The sequence below is a fragment of the Carettochelys insculpta genome, chromosome 10 (assembly GCF_033958435.1).
Source record: "Carettochelys insculpta isolate YL-2023 chromosome 10, ASM3395843v1, whole genome shotgun sequence".
Taxonomy (NCBI): domain Eukaryota; kingdom Metazoa; phylum Chordata; order Testudines; family Carettochelyidae; genus Carettochelys; species Carettochelys insculpta.
Genome location: NC_134146.1, coordinates 18,182,115 through 18,207,041, shown reverse-complemented (window position 1 = coordinate 18,207,041; position 24,927 = coordinate 18,182,115). Strand labels below are relative to the sequence as shown.

General features: G+C 46.5%; 1 protein-coding gene across 2 annotated transcripts in view; it reads left to right on the top strand.

The window, feature by feature from the left end:
• The window catches only part of DOCK10 (dedicator of cytokinesis 10), a 245,706-nt gene that overhangs the window by 73,395 nt on the left and 147,384 nt on the right, over nt 1-24,927 (top strand). For both annotated transcript variants that reach the window (XM_075003810.1, XM_075003811.1), the window contains exons 2-3: nt 7,660-7,779; nt 22,983-23,072. In XM_075003810.1, coding sequence (XP_074859911.1) covers nt 7,660-7,779; nt 22,983-23,072 — 210 coding nt within the window. The remainder of the gene's footprint in view (nt 1-7,659; nt 7,780-22,982; nt 23,073-24,927) is intronic.

The following is a 24,927-nucleotide window of genomic DNA, read 5'->3' as shown; positions in this document are numbered from 1 at the left end:
GGGCACGACCTCTTCAGAAGGTTCTGATGCCCCATCCTTCTGCTATGGCAGCTCTCCAGGAGAAGGGTGCGGGGAGCCCAGGCCCACCCACTACTCTGACCAGGGACCCTAGATGAGAGGCGGCTGTTGAGGCTTTCTCCGTTCCGCAAACACAGTGGCCTTTTTCTGGGCCACTTCTCCCGCCGCTTCTCTCTAGCACCTTCCCCTTGTACCTGGCTGTGCTGCTTTTCTGTTCCAAACCTCAGCCCTCTATCCTCTCTTCCTGGTCCACTTTCTTTTCCTGACTCCCACTTCTGCCTGGGATGGGGCCAGCAGAGGTGTGGGGGAGGAACCTTTTATAGCCTTTTTACTGCAGGCTGATTCTTAATGAGCCCCAGTTGCCAGCCCTGGCTTCTGGGCCACACTTATGAGCTGGGTGGGGAACAAAAAGGCACTGACCTGGCTCCCAGTATATTTGCCTTTCACCCAGCCCTGGCAGCATTCTGCCTGTGGTCTGCCACAATTTGGAATATACATGTTGTACAGGTTGAACCTCTCTTGTCCAGCACCCTCGGACCTGACTGGAGCTGAATGAGAGAATTTGCCACACCACAGGAGGTCAGTATTGTCCAGCAGCATTACCAACACTTCCACTGCTCACTGGGCTCTTAGAAGATATTTAGGGGGTAAATTAGGGCTAAATAACAGCACAGAACACTGAGAGCCAGGACTGGTGGCTGTAAACAAACTTTACGGGACCGCAGGAGAGCTTGGCCACACCCATGCTAAGTGGTTGTCCAGCTAACTAAAATTGTGCCTGATTACAGATGTTGTCAGATGAGAGAGTGCCAGATGAAAAACGTTCAACCAAAACTTACTTTTCAGTGTACAGTATACAGAATAGTAAAAAACAAGACAGGGTATGAGATTTTACTGTGTACTGTCTTTGCTCATGTTTTTAAGTACCTTGTTCTAAACTACATAAATATCTAGATGAGTTGATATGTCCTCTGGAACACCTTTGTGTATCTCCAGGTGCACACATACCGCTAGTTGAGAAAAACTGATGTAGAGGGTAGAGTTATTACTTACTTTACACAGCGTTAACAATCATGTGAATACAGAGGCATTAGTATTTCAAGGGGGAGGGATCCATAGAGAAGTTTATGAGCTTATTACACACTTGATCTTCTCATCAGGAAATTTTGATGTACATAAGTATCTCAAAAAAAAGTAGAGTAAAAGGCAGGAATAAACCAGTGCGTTGAAGATGATAGATCCTTGTGCATCATCTGATATTTTAATAGTCTTTCTTTGCAGTTATAAATAGCATATGCTAGTCTGTGGTCCTCAAAATATTGTGCTATATCTTTTACACACTTTTAGTGTAATTTCTTGTTAAGGAAAGAAGATAAGATTTGTCTCTGCTTATTGCAGTGCGTATCATTGGGAAGACATCAACATAAATATTGAAGTACTGCACTGAATACTCTGCTAGCAATAATTGAAAACAGCCCTTGACATTGTTGAGTCTAACTGCATTCATCAGAGAGCTCTGGAATAAAATAATAATTCATGTAGTTCTCTGGGGTTTTTGTTTTTCCCCTCCCTGCTAACATTAGAGTTTGAAATACTGGGGAAAAGAAAGTCATTATGAAAATTTAAAAAAGGTCAAGAGGAAAAAGCAAATCACTAACATTCAATTCTCTGTTACTGATGTCTGAACCGACAGCACGCAGACTCAATCCTTTATAAAAAGTTGAATGAAGGACAACTGTATTTTCATTGTCTCAGTCATGCTAAACTATGGTACTATGGTGGGATGCCATGCCATATGGTGAAGAGAACATGGCATGATGCCATGTGATGTTATATCATGCTATTGTCTGGTGATTCTACATAATGAAATTATGGAACAGTTATGCAGTAAACGCTTTCATGTCTGGCATTCTATTATCCAGAACTCTCAAATAACCAGCAGTTTAACCATAAGTAAATTTTTGTTACATTTGCCATAAGTACAGTATAGTGAAAGTAAATACTAATAAGTACAGTAGATACAGCATAAGTTTACAGTGTACAATACTACTGTTATAAAGTACTCAGTGTAAATTTTGTTTGTTTTTTAAGATCTAATTTTGTCTTCTTTTAGTGTTATACATTGCTAGATATACCTCTCTATTATCCAGAATATTTGAATATCTAGCATCCTTCCAGTCCCAGGGCTGCCAGATATGAAAGAGTTTAATGTACTTGTAATTTGCAAAGTCATGCTGCTGCACTCACATCAAAGTATGTGAATGAATTAGATCTTGTTCCCTGAAACGTCATCTGAAGAGCTCTACTGCTTTCACTTAAAGATCCTCTACCAAATATTACTCTCTGTTAAAAAAGAACTGCTGAAATATCTCTCCTTCTTCATTAGGATTTCCTATGCCACCCATCTTTGTAGCATCAAAGGCCCTAAAATTTGTCATAGCAAAGAGAAGGCAAGTTGTAATGCTGAGTGATGGTTCTCCAGGATCCTATCATGATAGAATCTTCTAGTCAGAACACTTTTCAATTTCTGTGAGCAAAGAGGGGCCAATATGACATCTACATTCCTCTCCTCACACTGCGTAGTAGTCCTGCTGTGTAATCTCTGTAAATTTAAGACTTTACTTTTAAAGGACATCAACATCTATTTCCAGCCACACAGGAATTTCCAGATGCATTGTAGCTCCGCAGGAGACAGAGTGCTCTCTAGTTCAGTAGAGAACTGGGAAATACCACAAAGCACACTGAGTTTTGTGGGAATGCCCTGTCACCTGTGGAATTACCCTACTCGTCTCTGTGTTTATAGTGTAGGAAAGCCTATGGACTATTCATTTCTGTGATTTTGGCAAACTTTACTCAACTCCTAGTTTGATCTATAAGAAGCTCTGTGAGTCAAAATCCAAATATGTCTGAGCCATTCTTCAGGTTATTGCTCTGAAGGCTATGATTTGGCACATATTTTCCTGATCTGCACGTTGTTATTATATGACACGTCCAGACACTGGAAGACTGGAACTGAGCATCTCATATCAATGTGTGGCAAACCTAAGGGGGCTAAAAGTTGTCACGTAGCCCTACTTCAAAAACAAAAACAAAGTCTCAATCATTTTAATGGATTTAGGGGCATCAGGGTCTTGAGATAGTTGTAGGATTAGTCCTGTCACACTAGTATCACCATTCTGAAGAAAGATTGGTCTGCATGTTAGCAAAATCACAAAATATTATGTCCCTGAGACATTTCTCCATCATAATGCAGATGGCACTTTTACTTTGGCTCTCCTTTTCCAGTCACCATATTTCTTCTTTACATTTGGTATGCATTAAGCCCATTTTAAAGAGGGGACAGAAGGTTATATGACAAAACTTGAAAACTTTGTACCAAAAATCTGCAACATAGAATTTATGTGTAGTCCTCCAGCTCTATAATGACTCTTTCCTAGTGATTTGAATAGTGGAAAATTTGCCCCCAGTGTCATGAACTGTAACTTAGAAGATCACTTTGCACACTAGACTTGTGGTGAAGCACTAGTGTGTCCAACTTTCATGATACTATCATAGTGTCCCAATACTTAATATTTTCTTAAAGCTCCAGCTCCTGGTGTCATGTTTTTGTGTGAGACTTTTTAAAAAGTTTCTAGTCCTGGTAATTGCAGAGAAAAGTGAACCCTAAAGGCATAAAATCAAATGAAGTAAAAAGGACAAATTTAAAAATCTCAGTTGTTAAGTCCATCTTAATTTTGGAGAGGTTGACGTGATTGTCGAAAATGTGGGGCTGGTAATACTGATGTCCAGGTGAACTATCCTAGCTTAAGGAGAACTCTCAGACAGCTTTCAGTAGTGTGACAGCAGTGGGACCCAGTTGTACTGATGTGGCTGATGACATGAGGTGATCAACACACAATCAGTTGTTGATGTTTGGGTGCAAGAAGCTATGGGATCAGAAGAGATGTAGGGCCTGATAGATGGTATGGCTCACTGAAGTCAATGGATGCATCACAACCTTACAGAACAGGACTTGGGACCATCTAAGAGAAAAGTTGCGCTTTTTATTTTGCCTGGAGAGAAGAGCTAAAAGGGGAAAATAAGGAAAGGTGGTGGGAAGGGATCAAACAAAAAAGCCTTTGGAGGATTGGTGTGACAGAGAGGAGGTGAGAATGCAGATTCAGAGCCAGCCCTTATAGGGATGCGTTAGAAAGTCAGCAGTTACCAGTGATCACCTCAGTACCATTTCTGCCCCGGCTCATTTAACATATGACCCAGTGAGGTTCCTCTTCCATATGAACTTGCTTGGAAGAGCAATCAATTGCTTTCATGACTTTTTCTGCCTGTGCAGCTGTACTACCTCTGCCAGCTAATTCTCTGTCCAGTAACTTCCTACCATGCGAGTGATTGATGTATTCAGACAAACATCACACCTAGGCTACGTCTACACGTGCACGCTACATCAAAATAGCTTATTAAGCTATTTCGATGAATAACATCTACACGTCCTTCAGGGCTGGCAACGTCGATGTTCAACTTCGACGTTGGGCAGCACCACATCGAAATAGGTGCTGTGAGGGAACGTCTACACACCAAAGTAGCACACATCGAAATAAGGGTGCCAGGAACAGCTGCAGACAGGGTCACAGGGCGGACTCAACAGCAAGCCGCTCCCTTAAAGGGCCCCTCCCAGACACAGTTGCACTAAACAACACAAGATCCACAGAGCCGACAACTGGTTGCAGACCCTGTGCGTGCAGCATGGATCCCCAGCTGCCACAGCAGCAGCCAGAAGCCCTGGGCTACGGGCTGCTGCACACGGTGACCATAGAGCCCCGCAGGGGCTGGAGAGAGAACGTCTCTCAACCCCTCAGCTGATGGCTGCCATGGCGGACCCCGCTATTTCGATGGTGCGGGACGCGGATCGTCTACACGTGCCCTACTTCGACATTCAACTTTGACGTAGGGTGCTATTCCCATCCCCTCATGGGGTTAGCGACTTCGACGTCTCGCCGCCTAACGTCTATTTCAACTTCGAAATAGTGCCCAACACGTGTAGCCGTGACGGGCGCTATTTCGAAGTTGGCGCTGCTACTTCGAAGTAGCATGCACGTGTAGACGTGGCCCTAGGCAGCTAAATTCACTGGGGTTTTAGAGCTTTTTTTAATGGGGTGGGTGTGAGAGGGTTGTGTCATGCTGTGGTACTCTCCAGGGACAAGTTTCTGCCTACACCAAAGTCCAAAGAAAAATGAGTAGGTTGATCATGGAGTCCCATCCTCTTGTCAAATATTTCACCTAAATGTAACATTTCATCCTCTAGTCCTTCCATGATGTCTATATTTAGTAATAAAACATTTTGAGCCTATAACTAATTTTAACCTAGACTCCCTCTGTTTTAAAAGAGCCTTTGCCTAGGCGAGTGGAAGAGAGTTTCCCTTTTCTGTAAAGCAGGTTGCAAATGTCCTTTCATCTCAGTCAGGAAATTTCTCTATCAATGTTTTTAGCCCTGTGTTAATCCATCAAAGAGAGAATTTAACATAATTTGGTTGTGGTGTAGGAGCCTTTAAGTTTTGTAGCTGTAGACTTCGTGCATTCAGATTTCTCATAGGTGGTAGGTGGCCCTACCATCTCAAAGAAAGGTCAACATTTCCATATCCCCCATGCCAAAGTAGATAAAGTCCTGTATTGTTTCCTTATAATGCCTTATGGACCCACTCCCAGCAACATTCATGGACCCCTTTTCTTGGGCCACATCAAATGCTGAGAGAGAGAGGATTTTAGCAGAAGTGTTGTTTAGCGTTGCCAAGGTGATATTCTTTACAAGGCTCTAGAGTCTTGACTTCTTATCCTCAGCAGGTGCTGCCCTTGGCTGGTGGGTGCTATGTGCTGTTACTTCAGAACGATCTTTCCTTTCAAAGCCAATGGGCACTACATAGACAATACTCAAACGGAAACAAAGAAGTGAGAATTCAGCTATTTATAAAGTTGAGTTTCCACAATCATCCATTCAACAATTTGGTTCTCTTCTACAGTACACATAGATCCTAGTGTTGTAGTGCCTTTGGTACAGTGTACTATTGTTATTTAGTTTCCAGGGCTATTTCTGGAAGCTGGTGAAGAATCCAGTTTAACAAATGGTGGTGTGGTAGCAGTAACTGGGACCCGAAGAGGAATTTCTGTGACTGGTAAATCTATGAAGCAGGTTCAACGAACACAGGGAGATCCATAGATACAAAGTGATGAATACTGTGTTGAAGAAACCTGTCTGATGGGTTCATTTATGACACTCCATGGTTACATACTTGTCTGAAGACAAAGCAAAACTGCAGTATATCAGATAGCATAGTATGATAACTGTGGGTAAATGGTTACTGTTTAATGGCAACCACTGGGTTGCATGAAGTTCTCTGAGCAGACTACATGCTTCTGTGGGGCTGTCTTCTACTAGATCCTTTTCTCTCACTCCTCTTTAGTATCTCTTCCTCTCATAATTTCTTTTCTCTTAGTCTCTTTCATTCTTATGAAAAGACTCTTGATATAAATCTCTTGCATTCTATCTAACACATGAGCTTTTTATTTTTGAAAGTACGCTTGAACCATATGTGGGCTCTTCCATCTCTGTTTTGTGCAGTATATGGGGACACTACGAATTCACTTCTCTGGCTGTTTCCACTGAGAATTTTTCTGCACTAACTCCACAGTTGAGTGATAATTGCACTATTATAGTGGTTTACAAGGGAATAACCCAGTTCCTGACTGGAGAAACTGTGGGGCTGCATGCCAAATAACTTATCCTGACAGAGGAACTAGATCATTGCCAAGTAAAACAGTGCAGTACTTTTACTGCTAGTAAGTGACCAGCATTTAAGTGGCAAAGCACAGGAGAGCAAAAGAGTGAATCAGCGTTCAACGAATGGAAACAATAGAAATTAAAGTAGGTCATTCATTCTGCAGCTGGAAACAATGTTGTCTATATTCAGTTCAAATGGATTATATATTTCTGAGTATAATTAGTAGATTCTCATACTGTAGAGCTGGGGTGTGCAAAATGTGGGTGGGGCCCTTTGGAGTGGCATGGAATTTCGTAAGAGGGGAGCACAGCATGATCAGTTACTGAGTGTTAGGCTCATCCATCTCGTTAGAAATGTTGAAATCTGTTACTGTTTCTATGTAGGTGTATTCATATTTATACACCAATTCATAAAGTTTTTACATTCTGCATATTTTCTTACACATGCAGAAAGAGTTTTATTTTTCCATACAAACATAACTGAAATTTCCATCGGTTCGCATTACATTAGACAGGTTGCGGGGCAAGGGGGCTGCTAATTCCATGGATGAAAATCGGGGCCTGACGTAAAAAGGTTGCTCACCCCTGCCATAGGGTGTTGTGATGACGTCTTCACAGTGCTGTTAACTCCAGGGCATATCGGTTATCGGAATAATCAGGATGAAAATGAACATTATGAGTGGCCTGGCTGGCTCACATATACTGTACAGATGTGGATAGTCTCAGTTCAGTAGCTGCGTGCTGTATCCAAACATAACAAAACTCATTAATAGTTTAATGTCCAAAGAGTATTGCAAATGAGACCCAGTGCAGTTTATGAATGCAGGGAGAGTATGAGTCAAGAGATGATACTGTGCTTTCCTATTCCACAGCAGGAGAAGCCTAAACTTTTGGAGCCTTTGGATTATGAAACTGTCATTGCAGAGATTGAAAGAAATATTGGGGATGACCCTCTTAAAGAGCTCATATTGTTCCCTGATGATGACTTTTCAGTAAGTACAATGAAATGTGTTTTATTTACAGTTTCTAATCTCTAGGTGTGTCGGGAAAGTCAAATGTTGCAGAAGGGGCTTCTAGCTGGCCCAAGTAGCTTTTATTTTAGAGTCACTTTTTACTCCCTTCTTTCTCATGAGTGCACACCCTGCACTCTCCAAGAGCAGACACAGTGCAGGAGTTCAACAAGCTGTGCGTTGTCTATCTCAAGAGCCCGTGTGATTTTCAGTGTCTTGTCCAGTGTCCAGCAGGGCCTGGTTCTTTAGCACTACCATTATGCAAATAATAAATTGTCATTTTCTTTGGGCTGTGTCAGTTACTCAGTCTCAATTAATGTTTGGTTATCGAAATAAAAAAGCCAAGGCATGTGGTGGCTGTTAGGATTCAGTTCCCTCGTCACTTGCTAGAAGGCTTTATAAAGCCCTGGACTTCTTGATAGCCCTGCTCCCTGGTTAAGGCTTGACCAATGAATGGAGGGTTATAGATTTCAAACCCTCATTAAGACGCTCACAACTTCCAACTACTGGCCTCAGCGCAAGGTGTGACAACATCCGAAATCCTGCATGAATTTAATTAGCAGGACACCCACTTACCATGGGTGTGGCCAAGTTTCCCATGGTACCATAAAGGTTATTTATAGCCCTCAGTCCTGGTTCTCTGAGTTCTGTGCTGTTATTTAGCCGTTATTTACCTTTACATATCATCTAAGAGCCCAGTAAGCAGCAGAATTATTGGTAATGCTGCTAGACAATATTGACCTCCTGTGATCTGGCAAATTCTCTCATTTGGCATTGGTCAGGTTCCGAGAGTGCTGGAATAGAAAGGTTCAACCGATATTTTTTTCCCTCCTGTTGACTCAGTTTAAAATGGGATAAAAAGCAGAGAGTTGAACAATGCAAGGCCTGGCCCCACAATTGGTCAGCAATAGATTACTGGTGGTCAATTAGCTCTAGCCCCCAGGGTGCAGTCAAGCATGGAATGGGCTTTGGCCTGGGCTCCTGGACTCAAGTAGTCAGCAAACACACACAAATCTATGTGCTCTGGGCCCTTGGGTAGGACCAAGCAGGGAGGAGGCATTTACCTGGGCTTCTGGCCTCAAGCAATCAACAAACACACACAGTCTAGAGCAGGCGAGGGGGAATACTCACATAGTCTGAGGCAACTGGAAGCAGGTAAGGGTGAACACCTATGCAGTGTAGGGGCTCAAACAGGGGTTCATACAACCAGCAGGAAGCTAGCAAGGGGGGTGTTTCCTACAGAACAGGCCTCTTGGCCAAGCCTGGTGAGGGACCAGGGTGGAGTTGGCAGGACAGTGTGGGTACAGCTGGCTACTTGCCATTCTAGTCCAGTGTCCTCGCAGTGGCAGAGTGGCCTGTCATTGAGTCAGTGGGGATCCAGACAGAACATACCGACTGAGATGCAGATAGCTTCGTAGCTGGCCAGTTGTCAACTGCCCCAGTCTCTTGCCTCCCTCTACTCTCTGAGCCCTCCACTCTCTGATTTGCTCACCTTGATAATTTTTTTTCTGATTTGTCAACCTTGATTACTATTTTTGGTTCTCTTTGCCTTAAATATTGAGTCTGTTCTGGTCTGGCTATGGTCTGAAGAAGTGGGTCTGTCCCACGAAAGATCACCTAATAAACTATTTTGTTAGTTTTTAAAGTGCTACTCTACTTCTTTTTTGTTCCAATATGATAATGATGATTATGATGAACACTTTGGTGTCCGTGGACCCAAGGCTTCAAACATCCTCCGCCCCACCCTGATTTGAACTCAGATGGTAGGCACTGCATATGGACGAAAGTGTTTGAATATGAACCGTTACAATATTAAGAGACTATTTGTAGATCCATCATATATAAATTCGTTGTGTGCTTTAAAACAGTACAGCCAGATCCTAACTCCAGACATGCATCTGACAAAGTGAGTCTTTGCCCACAAAAGCTTATGCTCCAAAAAAATCTGTTAGTTTGTAAAGTGCCACAGGACTTCTCATTAGTTTTCCAGATCTGTGTAAATCAGCAAAGCTCCCTGAGGATCAGCCCATTATTTCACTTTAGGATGTGTTTTTTTACAATCTTCAGTGATAACCCTGTGAGATAGATAAGTACTGTCGTCTCTATTGTACAGATGAGATGCTGACACTCAGAAGCCGTGTCTACACATGCACGCTACTTCGAAGTAGCGGCACTAACTTCGAAATAGCGCCCGTCACGGCTACACATGTTGGGCGCTATTTCGATGTTAACATCGACGTTAGGTGGCGAGACGTCGAAGCCGCTAACCCCATGAGGGGATGGGAATAGCACCCTACTTCGACGTTCAACGTCAAAGTAGGGACCGTGTAGTCGTTGCGCGTCCCACAACATCGAAATTGTGGGGTCCTCCATGGCGGCCATCAGCTGAGGGGTTGAGAGACGCTCTCTCCAGCCCCTGAGCTCAATGGTTGCCGCGTGGAGCAGCCCCTTAAAGGTCCCCGCCCCCTCCCTTCCTGTGCAGGAAGCTGAGAGAACGTGCAGGCGGCAGCCCAGACACGCGGCCAGCCTGCACGTTCCTCAGCCAGCACAGACAGCCACCCCAGCTGCGATGGCTGCCCGGCAGCCCCCCCAGCGCCCCCAGGGCCCCCTCCCCAAGGGGAGCCAGGGCAGCCAGGGCTCGCAGGCTGGCAGCCAGGGCGGCAAGCGGCAGCGGGGCCCCTCCTGGACGGAGGCCGAGCTTTGGGACCTGCTGGGGCTCTGGAGCGAGGAGGAGGTGCTCCAGGTAATGGGGAGCAAGAGGTGGAACGCGGATGCGTTCACTTGGCTGGCCGAGGGCCTGGCTGCCCGGGGTCACCCTGCCCGCACTCCGGACCACATCTGGAGTAAAGTCAAGGAGCTGCGGCAAGGTTACGCCCGGGCCCAGGATGCGGCCGGCCGATCTGGGGCCACCCCCGTCACTTGCCCCTTTTACAGGGAGCTCAGGGACATCCTGGGCCCCCGGCACACCTCCTCCCCTCCGGCCACTCTTGGTACCTCAGCTGAGGAGCCCCAGCAGGCCCCGGAGCCAGAGTCCGCCCCAGAGGTAAGCCCCGCACCCTGGGGTCCCCCCTGGAGCCCACCCCCGGGGCACCGGAGCAGGAGGAGGAGGAGGAGGAGGAGGAGGGGGACTCCTCCTCCACCGACACCGGCCTGCACATCCTCCTGCCATCGAGGAGCAGCAGCCAGGCGTCCGCCCCCCGGGTGTCCCCTGACCGTGGGAGTGGACCTACAGGTATGTACCCCCCCGGTGTACACCCCTGGGGTTGAGGGGCAGGGGTAATAGATATGTGGCCAGGGCCCTCCACGTGCCCAGCTGGCCATGGCCCCAAGGACAGCAGTGCCATGTCCCTCACAGGAGTGCATCAGCCCCTGCCCCCCGCCCAGCATGACAGTGCCATGCCCCATCCCCGGGGCTGGGGGGAGCGGAATCTCTAGGGTCCCCCGGGAGGAGGGGGTGGGACACCCCACAGCAGCAGCAGCAGCCGCAGCAGCAGCAGCAGGTGATGAAGTGGGGGGAGTGCAAATGTGAGTCTCAGGCTAGATATGAGCAACAAGCTGAATAGCTCCCAGTGGCTAAGGATGATTCTGGGGCTACAACTGGCAGGTTACACCTCTGCCCTGAGCAAAGAGGAGGGAGGAGCCGAGCTGGGTTTGAATCGGGGGCCGCAGTTAGAGGCTAGGGGAAGGGAGAGCTGGAAGGCAGCCAGCCTGAGGAGGGGGAAAGCTACACCCCAGAGGGGCACCCCTTGGGGTCTTCTCCCCAGGATGGGTTGGAAGGACTGTCTCTGACTGCTGTACTGTCACTTCTGGGAGAAACTGGGCATCTGTTGCCTAAGAAACCTCTCCTGTCAGACCCTGCTTAGTGAAGTGAGAGTCACTCCCGCCAGGGGATGGGGTGCAGTTCAGGGGGACCCTTGAAGCCCATCACAGCAGCATCTCCCAGGGATGGGGATGGGGAACCTGCAGCACAGGGGTGGGGGGACAAGGGCCACGGCTTGGGGCCCACACTAACGCCTGTCTCCACTCTTCTTCCCCCCCTCCTGTGTTCCGCAGCTGTACCATCGGAGGGACCGGAGAGCGCCGGCGAGGCGTCAGTGGTCCCGGAATCTCCTCCAGGGCCATCGCTCCAGGCCAGCCCCTTGGCGGAGGACCAACCGGCCCCACGGCAGGCAAGACGGCGGACCCAGCACCACCACCCAACGGCGACGGACCCCCAGCTGCTGGCCCTCCACTGCCGGCAGGTGGAGGTCGCGGAGCAGTGGCTGCGAGTGGAGCAACGCCGCCTCCACCTCCAGGAGCGGGCGCTGGCCTGGCGCCAAGAGGCATGGGGGACCTACGTGGAGACCTTTAACCGCATAGCGGACTACCTGGCCCCCCCATGCTGCGCCAGCCGCCGCTGCGCCCGCCCTGACTGCTCCACCCGCTGCTCCTGTTGTCGCCGCGCTGTCCGCCGTCGCCCTGCCACCCGCCACCGAGGGCCGTTCCGCCGAGGGAGACCTGGGGCCAGCTGACACTCGCCGGCCGTATCTGCCGGTCCGCCCAGCCCCCAGCCAGCCCCGGACAGGGCTGCGGCCAAGGCGGGGCTCCTGGCCGCCCAGCCCTAGTGCTGGACTATAGGGGCGTGGGGCCCAGGATGTGCCCCCCACCTTGTATATATTCCCCCCCACTGTTCTGTTCTTTGCGTTGCATATAGTTTGTATTTATTTATTTGTGCCCCCCGTTTGCCCAGTCTGATCCTTCCCCTCCCCATGTAAATAGTTCTCCCCTTCCTTGTTATCCCTGTTTTTTTTGTTAATATATACATACACTTTTCATATTTAAGTTAGTTAGAAGTTCCTGTATATAGTTAGTATTAGTTAGAACAGAGTTCAAAGTAAACAAGTTTGATTTCACAAGCGTCTGCTTTTATTTGTCCAGGAAAAGTGCGGGGGGGTGTGCTGTTGGGTGCTCCGTGGTGTGGGCGTAGGGGCAGGGAGTGTTGTGGAGGATGGGGGGGCAGTGGGGAGCCTGCCAGCGTTCACCCTGCGGCCTCATCGAAGTGAGCCCGCAGGGCCTCCCGGACCCGGGTCCCTTCGGGGTCCACCTGGCGACTGGGGGCAGTGGGTGGCTGCACGTCGGCCCTGCCGGCCTCCACAGCCCAGCCCTGAAAGAAGGCCTCCCCCTTGCTCTCCACCAGATTGTGTAGGGCGCTGCACGCACCCACAATCAGGGGGATGTTGGTGGGGCCCGCATCCAGGCGGGTGAGGAGACATCTCCAGCGCCCTTTGAGGCGGCCAAATGAGCGCTCCACCCCGTGGCGCGCGTGGTTCAGGCGCTGGTTGAAGCGCTCCTGGATGGCAGAGAGATGGCCTGTGTACGGGTGCATGAGCCAGGGCCGGAGGGGGTATGCCTCATCTGCGATGACGCAGAGGGGCATGGTGGTGTCCCCCAGAGGGATCTCCCGCTGGGGGATGTAGGTCCCCGCCTCCAGCCGGCGGCACAGGCCCGAGTTCCAGAAAACCCGGGCGTCATGGGTGCTGCCAGGCCAGCCCACATAAACGTCCTGGAAACGGCCCCGGCTGTCCACCAAGGCCTGGAGGACCACTGAGTGGTAGCCCTTGCGGTTTATGTAGTGTCCTCCACTGTGCATCAGGGCGCGGATGGGGATGTGAGTCCCATCCAGAGCCCTGAAGCAACTGGGGAAGCCCAGGGTGGCAAAGCCTGCGATGGTGGCATCTGGGTCCCCCAGCCTCACGAGCCTGTGAAGGAGCAGGGCGTTGATGGCGCACACGACCTGCAGGGGAAGCACATGGGAGAACATCAATGAGGGGTGAGCAGGGTGTGCGTGGCCCTCCCCTGCCAGGGCCCCCCTGCCCTGCCCAGGCCCCCCTGCCCTCCCCTGCCCTCCCCTGCCCTGCCAGGGCCTCCCTGCCCTGCCAGGGCTGCCTCTCCCCCCACCCCCGTGGGTCCTCTTACCTCCATGAGGAGAGCCCCGACGGTGGCCTTGCCGACGCCAAACTGCTGTCCCACGGATTGGTAGGTGTCTGGAGTAGCCAGCTTCCAGACAGCGATGCTGACCCATTTCTCCACTGGGAGGGCATGCCGCATGGCTGTGTCCTGGTGCCTGAACGCGGGGGTGAGCCACTGGCATAGCTCCATAAATGTCTGCCGGCTCATCCTAAAGTTCCTGAGCCAGTGGTCATCGTCCCACTCCCCAAGCACCAGCCACTCCCACCAGTCGGTGCTGGTGGGGTAGCTCCACAGCCGGTGGCGTGTGAGGCGGCGGGGGGGGGCGGGTCGGGGTGCTGCAGGGTTGGGGGTTGAGTCCTCCTCCCCTGCGGGCCGTTCCTCCTCCTGTGTGGCAAGGAGGTGCTCAGCTGCCTCCCACATGGCATGGAGCAGGGCGAGCCCTGCTCCTGCAGGGGCGGCTGGGTGGACCTCTGGCTGCTGCTGCTGCTGCTGCTGGGGGTCCATGACTGCATCGCCCGAGGTCTGCGTGCCTATGGCTCCTCAGACCACGTGCTGTGCAGGCTGAGTGTGTCTGGGAGGGGCCCTTTAAGGGAGCGGCGAGCTGTTGCCCCGGAAGCGCTAGCCCGCCCTGTGACCGTCTGCAGCTGTGCCTGGCACCCCATTTCGATGTGTGCTACTTTGGCGTGTAGACGTTCCCTCGCTGCGCCTATTTCGATGTGGTGCTGCGCAACGTCGAGGTTGAACATCGACGTTGCCAGCCCTGGAGGACGTGTAGACGTTATTCATCGAAATAGCCTATTTCGATGTCTCCACATTGAAATAGGCTACTTCGATGTAGGCTTCACGTGTAGACGTAGCTAGAGTCACCTAGGTCACCCTAGAGTGTGCAAAAGAGCAAGGAATTGAACCTAGGCTCCATAACAAGTCACAATTTACTTTGGATCATCTTGCCTCTCCATTTATAGAGAATAACACAGAAGGCATCCTGTTACTAAAATACATTCAGAAAAAAGACCATAAAGTCTCCAGTGGAGCAAAGGGAGACATGTTTTTTGCCCTTGTTCTATAGATTCATTACAAAGGACTAATTCATATGGGTTGCAGATATCTTGATGTCTCTTACAATGAATCACCTGCTGCCCACCATTATATTTCCCATGTCCTATGTTTTCCTCTTGAATAAAGATGTCATTCTTTCCACTTGTTGCTGTGCACATCCCCTGGCCTGGGATAGCTTGAATAGATTAAATGTGTTAACTGCACATTCTCCTGTGCTGTGAAATATGGCCCTTTGTGGTTTGACATCTCTACCACCACTCTTGATTTGATGTACCACACCCCCGTTCCTCACCTCTCAAGCACCCCTGAGCTCTCACTTCTTCCATAAAGCTGATAAATCCTGACCCTCCTACTTAGCGGAGCAGGCTTCATTCCTCACTGCTTGCACTATTGCTTCCATGAAAGTTATGTATGGGTCTGCATCAATATATGTGAATAATCCTAAAAGATATTGGGCTAGATTTAATGGGTATGTTGTTATCAGAAAGCATGTAAAAGGCACTTGATGCAACTAGATGTGAAAATCTGTGTTCCTCTTTTTTTTTCAAATTCTTTTTGACTCTTAACTCTGTCATTCCAATTATAAATTAAATCTCTCCCAAATGACCTATAAACATTTTTGCATGTCTACTTTGAACCTGGAAAATGAAGTAATTCATAGGGTTGGTCTAATCCGCAATGTAGTAGCATCAGTTTGGGGTAAATTATAATATGCACAAATGTCAAGTTGGCTGGCCTAAGGGGACCCTGCTGCCATGTACAAAAGTTCCTTAGAGCACTTTTACAGATTCCATTTCAAACAGCGTGATGCAAATCTGATATTTATTTTTATTGTGTATTGTTATAGTAATGCTTAGGAGCCCTGGTCACAGACTGAAATTGGGTCAGTCTCCGTACAAACATAGAGCAAAAAAGACAGTTTCTGCCCTATAAAGCTTACAATCTCAGCACAAACCAAAAAGACAACACATGGCAACTGATAAGGAAGTGCAAGAAAACAATGAGGAAGAATTGGGCTGCATGACCGGCAATGGAGCGTAACTGTTACCAAGCTTTTTGAAGGCATTGTGGTAAAGGAGAATTTTAAGAAGGCTTTTGAAGGAATAATCTTAGACTGCACTTATGATGCAGCTCATACTCAGTGCAGCACTCTGGCTACGTCTACACGTGCACTCTACATCGAAATAGCTTATTTCGATGAATAACGTCTACACATCCTCCAGGGCTGGCAACGTCGACGTTCAACTTCGATGGTGGGCAGCACCACATCGAAATAGGCGCTGTGAGGGAACGTCTACACACCAAAGTAGCACACATCGAAATAAGGGTGCCAGGCACAGCTGCAGACAGGGTCACAGGGCAGACTCAACAGCAAGCCCCTCCCTTAAAGGGCCCCTCCCAGACACAGTTGCACTAAACAACACAAGATCCACAGAGCTGATAACTGGTTGCAGACCCTGTGCATGCTGCATGGATCCCCAGCTGCAGCAGCAGCAGCCAGAAGCCCTGGGCTAAGGGCTGCTGCACACGATGACCATAGAGCCCCGCAGGGGCTGGAGAGAGAGCGTCTCTCAACCCCTCAGCTGATGGCCGCCATGGCGGACCCCGCTATTTCGATGGTGTGGGACGCGGATCGTCTACACATGCCCTACTTTGACGTTCAACTTCGAAGTGGGGCGCTATTCCCATCCCCTCATGGGGTTAGCGACTTCGACGTCTCGCCACCTAACATCGATTTCAACTTCGAAATAGCGCCCAACAAGTGTAGCCGTGACGGGCGCTATTTCGAAGTTGGCACTGCTACTTCGAAGTAGCGTGCATGTGTAGACACAGCCTGTGTGCTCATGCCAAAGGGATAGTTACTGTTTAGAGAGTGTTACATTGTCAATTGTTTTAAAATGAAGTCAGTGATTTTTTGCATGGAGGGAAAAGAAGGACGATGGACACTAATGTACTGGAATTGGCGTGAGAGCTCCTCCTTACAGAATGCGGATGAACAAGATTCTCTGCCTGAATAACTCCACTGACTTGCTAGGATTACTCCAATACAGAACTTCACCCTATAGATTAGATTGGTATAGTAAGCACTAAGTAAGCACATATTTAAGCTTCTCCTTAACAATGTTTTAGATTACATCTCTCATTCTTTCCCTCCAGCATGTACTCTTACTTGTTGATTACAGCGAGGTCTGTGGAAACATATCTGAGAAGAGAATTTGGTCCACATAAAAAGTCCTGTTTATGCCACAGATCATGTGCTTCAGTCTGTGGGATCATTGAGGTTCCTTCTTCTCCTTTCTTTTTAATTTCATGAGCTTGTTCTACCCTGCTTCCTCCCAAATTTATGGTAAATCTCTTTATTTGGACAAGAACAGGGTAGAGTTGCTTTTCTACAGTGGCTTTGAGTCTGGCTCTAATATATGTGAACACATTTTGTGTGGTTAGCAGTTTCAAAGGTCTTTGTTTTCTAACCAATTACAATCAGTTCTGACTGTGGTGCATCAGCCTGAAAGCTCTATTCCTAGTTGCTTTCATTCAAAGTTAAAAAGGTAGGGTAAAACCATCTAAGTCATCTGTGAAAATCGTACTTAGAGACTAAACTTCATCAAAAGTTAATGGGATTTACGCACCTAACTCACTTTTGAAAATGTAGCCCCATGTCAATTATTAATGAGCAGTAAGATTTTTGTGTAGTTTTCCCAAGTGAAATACAGTCAACCTGTATCTAGAAGGAAAGATGACCATTAATCGATTTAATTGCTCTTTTTTGCTAAGCAAACACCTATGGCTGACAGCTATGTATCTGAATTCATCTGCCCTGAATGATTGTCAGAAGCTGGAGTATTATTTGCATGTGTAGTCCCAGGATAGTTTAAATTTTTTGTGTGCTTTTGGCTCTGTGGTTATGCGAGAATTTCAGAATTCTGCATACAATTGCATATTAGAAATGAATGCACAAATGTGCAGCAGAGCACTGACCCAATGCTCTTTGGAGTCAACGGGAACATTCTCAATGGATGTTAGATTAGGATCCTAATATTCACACCTCAAAACTAATTGTATGCAGTGTCATGTATTTAGCTCACATTGACAAATGCAGAATTTGGTAAATCTGGGTTTGTTTTTAGTGATTGTCAAAACAAAAGAATGACCATACTGCGTCCAGTGCTTGTCTTTTGGCAGCGTCCAGTGCTGTGCATGCCAAATGAAATGATCAGAACAGGGCAATCATCAAGGGATCCATCCCCTGTCATCCAGTCCCAGCATCTGGCAGTCATGAGTATGCATATGTATTCTTCACACTCAGTTTTTATAAAAAAGGGCCTGTGCTGTGATCAAATTTAGAAACAGACCAGTCCTAAAACCAATGAAATATAACAGCCATCAGCAAAAGAGTTTATGCTCTGAACAGGAAGTGCTTTTGTGGGGAGACAGTTTGAGTTAGCGGTCTAAACACAGCTAATTCTCAGAAGGGAAGTTCTGCGCAGCTTTTAGATAACAGTTAAATTGTTGTATATGATCTTTGTATCCCACTTCTGTGTTAATTCACTTGTTGGGTTCCTTTGCTTTAGATTATTTAACAGCTCAAGCCCATATAGAGCTATAACTGGTAGCACTTGTAGTTGAAGGCGTTGTGCACGTTTTTTTAATTTTTCTGTATTCCAGTCTTTTATGTACAGTCCAAGCTTCTTAGGAGGCATTGTTGCACATGCAGTGGAGAGAGTACTGGTGTGGGAGTCAGCTGACCTACCTTCAGTTGCTTGCTCTGCCGTTGTATTGCTGTGAGACCTCTCCAAATTATGGTGCATCTCTGAGCCTCCATCTCCATACTGGTAAAATGGACAAAAATAAAGATTCCACTTTTTGCTCAGCACCCTGAGAGAAGTTACAAGAAGCTATGTAAAGCCTACGTTTTATTAAGGAACACTATTGATAAAACAATTTAAGAGTCTGCCTTCCTTGCAATAGCCATGGTCAGTGGATTCAGCTTGAAATTTTACTCACTGCTGTCCAGCACAAAAGCTTTTGTTTGGATCTCTAGGTCGGCCACCATCAAGAGAATGGTTACATTCTTAGCTGAAGAATATATTGATAGGCTTCCTATTATAACAACCGGGCAGTGTTCTCGTGAGCTAAGTTCTTGGGTGGTGACATGGAAGAGGTTCAGGTGCCACCCAGCTGACTAGCAGAGCACTCACAGCAAGGAACGTGTGTTTTTGCAGGTGGTGTACCTCTGCACATGCCTCTGTGCACATAACAAAATTTATTCCACACATGGATGAGAAAAGTAGAGGGAACATTACTACCAGACCCACTCAGTCTGCATACCTTATGTCCGTAGATAGCATATCATCTTTAGTAATCATGCACTTCCCTATACAAGCTGATTTGCTGATGGACAGCTTGGTTTGTTAACTAAAGATTAACTAAATCCCTGATCCTGCAAAGAACTGTGTGTCAGTCGACCCTTAATGAAGGCAGTTGTCCTCCATACAAGCACAACGATTCACACACACACAAGATTCTGTGGGGATATTGGGGCCTAAAATACCATTTAATCAAGAAAATGATTACAGACCTCAGAGGGGCAAAAAGTTTTGGACAAATAGCTTGTTCATTGCAAAACAGCGTGTGTCGTCAGCTGAAGTTATTTTCAAATTTGTGCTGAGCTTCTTAAATAGCTTTGTCTAAACCAAAAAAGTTGAAACCTTTTTGTAATGTGGATCATTTTATATAAATCTGAAGGTTTTTCTTCAGATTTTCAGGTGCACTTTGAGGAGAGAAAAGGAAAGGAAAGGGAGTGGCAATTCATAATCAAGAAGACAAGAAGTAGTCATTGGATCAGGAAAAGTGAGTGAGTTAAACTTTACAGAGCGATAGGTCACTCTTTCAGGATATGGGAGCCCCAGGTTCAAATCTATACTCCTACTACTTAGTTATTGGTGAAAAGTGGACCAGCTTCAGGAGGAGACACTGAGAAACCCACATACCTAGTGGGTAGGAGAGACTCTTGCAATTTTGGAGGTCCAGGTTCAAGTCCTTTTTCTGCATCACGCAGCAGGGGAATTGAATCTGTCTTCCACGTGTGCTGGGCTCAGAAAGAGGCACTACCCCATCTGCCTCAGGTTATTATGTTAATCTTCTCCTTTGCTTTGATCAGAATTTCTGAAAATCTAAACAGTCTTCTTGAGCAGAAATAAAATGGTTCAGTTGGACATTATCAATATGTTTCACTTCATTTTGACTTGAATATTTTTTCCAAATTTTTCTAAATTTACATCAAATAGTTTTGAAAAAAGCTTTTTTTTTCAAAAAAATAGAAATTGCCAGAAAACTGAAAAATCCATTATTCATCCAGTTCTGCTACATTGTTTCCCTGTTATGAAGCTATACACCATTGAGGAGATCTTCACTATCATAAAATATAACCCCAATAGAGTAACATCCTGAGCACCACCATCTATCTTTACTTAATGTATTTAATGCACATGAAAGCTTATGCAAGTCTCCACTATACATAGGCCTAGACTAAGAAAATAGTGTTCTTTTTTGGTAATACACTCATCCCTCGTTTAACGAGTACTTGACTTATGACTACTTGCTAAAACAAGGGACATAAATACATACCTTTGTTCATTAAAAGAGTGAATACCCCCCCCCCCTTATATGAGCCAGCTGCGGGGTCCCTGGCTGGGGCACGGGGAGACCCGCAGCCCCATGGCTGGAGCTGAGCCAGCCACGGGGTCCCTGACTGGGGCTCAGGGAAACCTGCAGCCCCACCCGGCCCGCTCCCAACATCCCTGGCCCACAGCTCCCTCCGCATCCCCCAGCCCTGCCTGTTCCAAACACCCCTGGCTAGCACCCGCCCACAGGTACTCCACCCAGGCCAGGAACCTCCCAGCCCAGTGCACCCCCCCACAGGTACTGTACCTTTTCCAACACCCCCCACCCCCGTAATGTTCACTTACCTTTCAAGCTGCATGCTGCCCCTCCTTCCCCCAATTAGGAGAACTAAGAACCAATCAGAGATTTTTACATGTATTTTAATGGTAATTTAGTGTCTCTCTTACGAGTTTTCGCCTATGACCAGAAAGCTGAGAACCAATTGTGCTCGTATAGCAAGGGATGAAAAGCTCCTCGGAGATACCTAGCTGGGGAATCTGAAGGTTAATTTGTAAAACACAAGTGGACATAATAGAATAAAAACAGTGGGATAGCTATAATGTCACAGCTGTTCGCAAGGAGCTAATATGGATACTGGTACTGATGGGGGTAGGAATGGAAAGAAATTGTTTTGTTACATCCCGGTCTGACCCATCCATATGAGACTGAGAAAAAGTTTGGGGAATCCCATTAAGTTTGCACCTGCCCATACAATGAAAACAACTGTTTCAGAATTGCTCATATGAAAAGTAGAGAAGGGGAAGCTGTATACTGCAATTCAGATGCAAAGCAAGAATCTCGTCATTTTAAATTATGCGCACAGGGCTTTGTTCTGAGCCAAATTGTCACATAAAATCTGATAAATGGGCTTTGCACAGAGGTTGTGGGGAGGAATTCTCGCTTTTAACTTGGAATCAGGCCAAGAAACAGAAGCTCCAGAAATCAAAGTAGCCGAAATTTCAGGGTATATTGAACTATGATTCTGCATAATCCACTGCTAAACATCCCCTCTTTTGCCCCCATCCCAACATCCTGTGCTGATCTGTAACTGACGGTAGAATTTCAGTGTCTGAGTCAGATTCTGCTTTGCTACATTGCTGTAAATGTGGAGCACATAAGAACAAGCACACTGGGTCAGACCAGTGGTCCACCTAGTCCAGTGTCCTGTCTTCTGTCAGTGGCCAATGCCAGCTGTTTTAGTAGGTATGAACAGAAAAGGTTGTCATCACCCCCTTCTGCCCATTCCCAGCTTCCACGCACAGATGCTAGGGACAACATCCCAGCCCATCTTGACTAATAGATATTGATAGACCTATCATCCATAAACTTATCTAGCTCCTTTCTGAGCTCTGTTATTGTCTTCGCCTTCCTAACAGCTGCTGACAGAGAGTTCCACAGGGTAGCTGTGGCTTGCGTGAAGAAATACTTCCTTTTGTTTGCTTTAAACCTGCTGCCTGTTGATTTTCTTTGGTGACCCCTAGTACTAGTATAGTGAGAAGGAGTAACTAACACTTCCTCATTTATGTTCTCCACACCATTTCGGTATAATGGGGAGCAGAATCCACTGTACCAACGTGTGCTCTCATGTGACAAAAAACCAACGGGACAGATCTATATGTTAACGCAAAGGTGTGGGAAAAGTATCCAGGGGTAAGTGCAAAGTGTAAATTTAAGCCTGTTGCTTCACTTTCCCCTCAGTGAAGATGAAGTTCCAGTCATGCGAAGGGGGCAGTATGGGCATGTGCAGCTAGGTAGAACCTAATGGTTAACAACAGGGAGATCCAGCCAATGAGACCCACTTTATTGCTCTGCTCCCCACACTGGTTCTGATAGCTCGGCTCTCTCCACGTCCCTAGCGTATCTGTGTCATGCCCATTTCCCAGAGAATGGTAAAAGCTGTGACAAGGAAGTTAAATGGCATCAATGGCCAATGAAGATTTTCACTAGGCTCATCATGGGGGTGCTACATTAAGCAGATACTTCCTGTGTCCATCCCTTTCTAAACCAGCACACCGTTCTTGTGCCAGTCTTACACTTGTCACATGGAGAGGTTTTTTTGCCACTTGTCTAAAAGACCCTCCTGCTCCTGTCCAAGCATTTCAAATCCCTTGTGTCTGTACTCCTTTACCTACTCCTGTGCCCTGGGGTAGAGAGACACACAAAGCACAGCAGGGTTTGTAGGGCCCTTTTTGTGGAGAAAAGGTTTAAAATTTTAAAAGACATATTTCCTTTTAATGTTGCTGATGAGCAAGGATTTAAAAGATTGAAGCAGGCCTACCCAGAGCCAACCCTGTATTCCCCAGAAAACCTACTCCACTGCCTTTTGTTTCAAATGACTACTTCATTTTGATAGGCAGCACTGCAAATAGCACATAGATGTGGTGTGTGGAAGGTCGGAGAAAGTAGGCATCAGTCAAAGTACTGGCTCTTTTCAGGACATGCCTTTAATTCTTTCTTGTGTTTTTGAGTTGTTTGTTGATCTGGCTAAATCTTTTGTTTTTATTTCTTGTCAGACAGATACAATTGCTTGGGAAATAAGAACTCTATACCCATCAGTACCTGAAAATGCAGAAGAAAAAGCAGAAAATTTATTTGTTAAAGAGGTAAATATACAACATCTGTACTCCTTGATTATAATATAAACAGATCTAATCCAATCACTCTTTTTATGAGCTTTAATTATGTTAGTCTCATGGTTATTTCTCTTTTGTTTGTCACATTTTTAACCAGTATGATATTTTTGGGTGCCCTGATTTGCATCTAGAAAACTTAGAATTGCATTGTGCTTGCGTTTCAGATGTCATTGGGTTAGCCCTGAGTAGCTGATCCTTTTGTATCAGGTGCATTTCTTAACATGAGCACTGAAATCTAGAGCTAACGAAACCTGGGAAGTTTTCTACTTTTTAAAAATGTTTATATGTTTTCAAACATATTAGATGTTTTGCAGAATATTTTGGAATTCTTTGCACTAGTGACATCTTGTTCCATCTTTATTTTATTTTGAAGCCTTCATATATATATTTATCAGTGGGGCACATTAGGAATGAAGAGGAGGGATTCAGCACTGTTGGCAGAGGCAGGAGGCATTGTGCTTGTATGGTACATAAGCAAGCAGAATGCTTCCCATGTACTTGAGGAATGCTAGCAGGAGCGCAGTTGGTCCCAGGCTGCAGAGTGGATTATGTCCCAAGCTGGAGGCGGTTTCCAATATTCAATCATCTCCTCACTTTGTCACACCCATAACACCAAGGTTTTGAAAGAACACTTTTTGTGTGTCGACACTCCATGGGCTCTTTCAAAAGAGCCCCCTTCTTTCAAAAAGTCTTTCAAAAGAACTTGCTAGTGCAGACACAGCGAAAGTGATGGCAGGATACCCCCTGAGATAAACCAGTCTTTTCTGCCTACTAATAAGGTGGTCTGAGAGCACGAGTGTTGAATCAGCATAATATCTGACAGTCCACTAAACTGAAAGTGTACAAGGCTGTAGTGCACATTTTTGAGCACTGCTGGTGATTTTATGACTCCTCTACAGCTTGCTTTAGAGAGATTCTGTCTTCTCTTTCATGGGAGCTCAAGGGGTACACTGCTTCCTGTACAATTTGCACTGTGTGCTAAAGAAGACAGAATGTGGCCTGACGTTTGTATTAGAAATAGAGATATATGAGACCACGTTTCAGCCTGCTGCCAAATTAACTGCAATGGTTTTATTTGCATGCACAAATAACCACCTCACTGAAAATGTTATGTGTGTCCTGTTTTTTGTACTTCTGCAGGAAAACTCAGCCACACGCACACAAAATAGGTAAATTAAACTCAAAGACCAGGCTGAAAATTTGGCCTACATGTTCCTGTGCAGCATAACACTTTACAAGCTGGCCTTATTTCTTCTTCCATCTGTTTGGCTAAAAACTCACTGCCAGCTCTAACTCGCTCTTTCCCTAGCACCTTTCCAATTCTGACAATAGGGCTGGATAAGAAAGCAAGTCAAGTAATTATTTCCCGTTTTTCCCCTTCATCGGGGTGGGGTATTTGCTTTCCATAGTTTGGGGCTCCACAAATTGTAAAGCCAACACACTTTCCATGGCTGTGCTCAAAAAATGGAGTCTAAAAATGGAACGTATTGCATAATATCTGGGAATTATTACTGCTGAATACTCCAAGGCGCTGCTAATGATAAACTGGCAAAACCTTAAGCTTTCTCTGCAACACAAGACAGCCAAGAATAACAGTAGTAGAACAATGGGGAAAACACAGCAGTAGAGATTTAGGACTACATTTGGAGTGCTGTGCATGGAACAACGATTGGATAAAGCCCTTCAACTAAATTTCAAAATAGAAATGCATGTGTTCCATCATGCTTCAAAGCCAAAAATACTTAAAGTGGATTATGTCCCAAGCTGGAGACGGTTTCCAATATTCAATCATCTCCTCACTCTGTCACACCCATAACACCAAGGT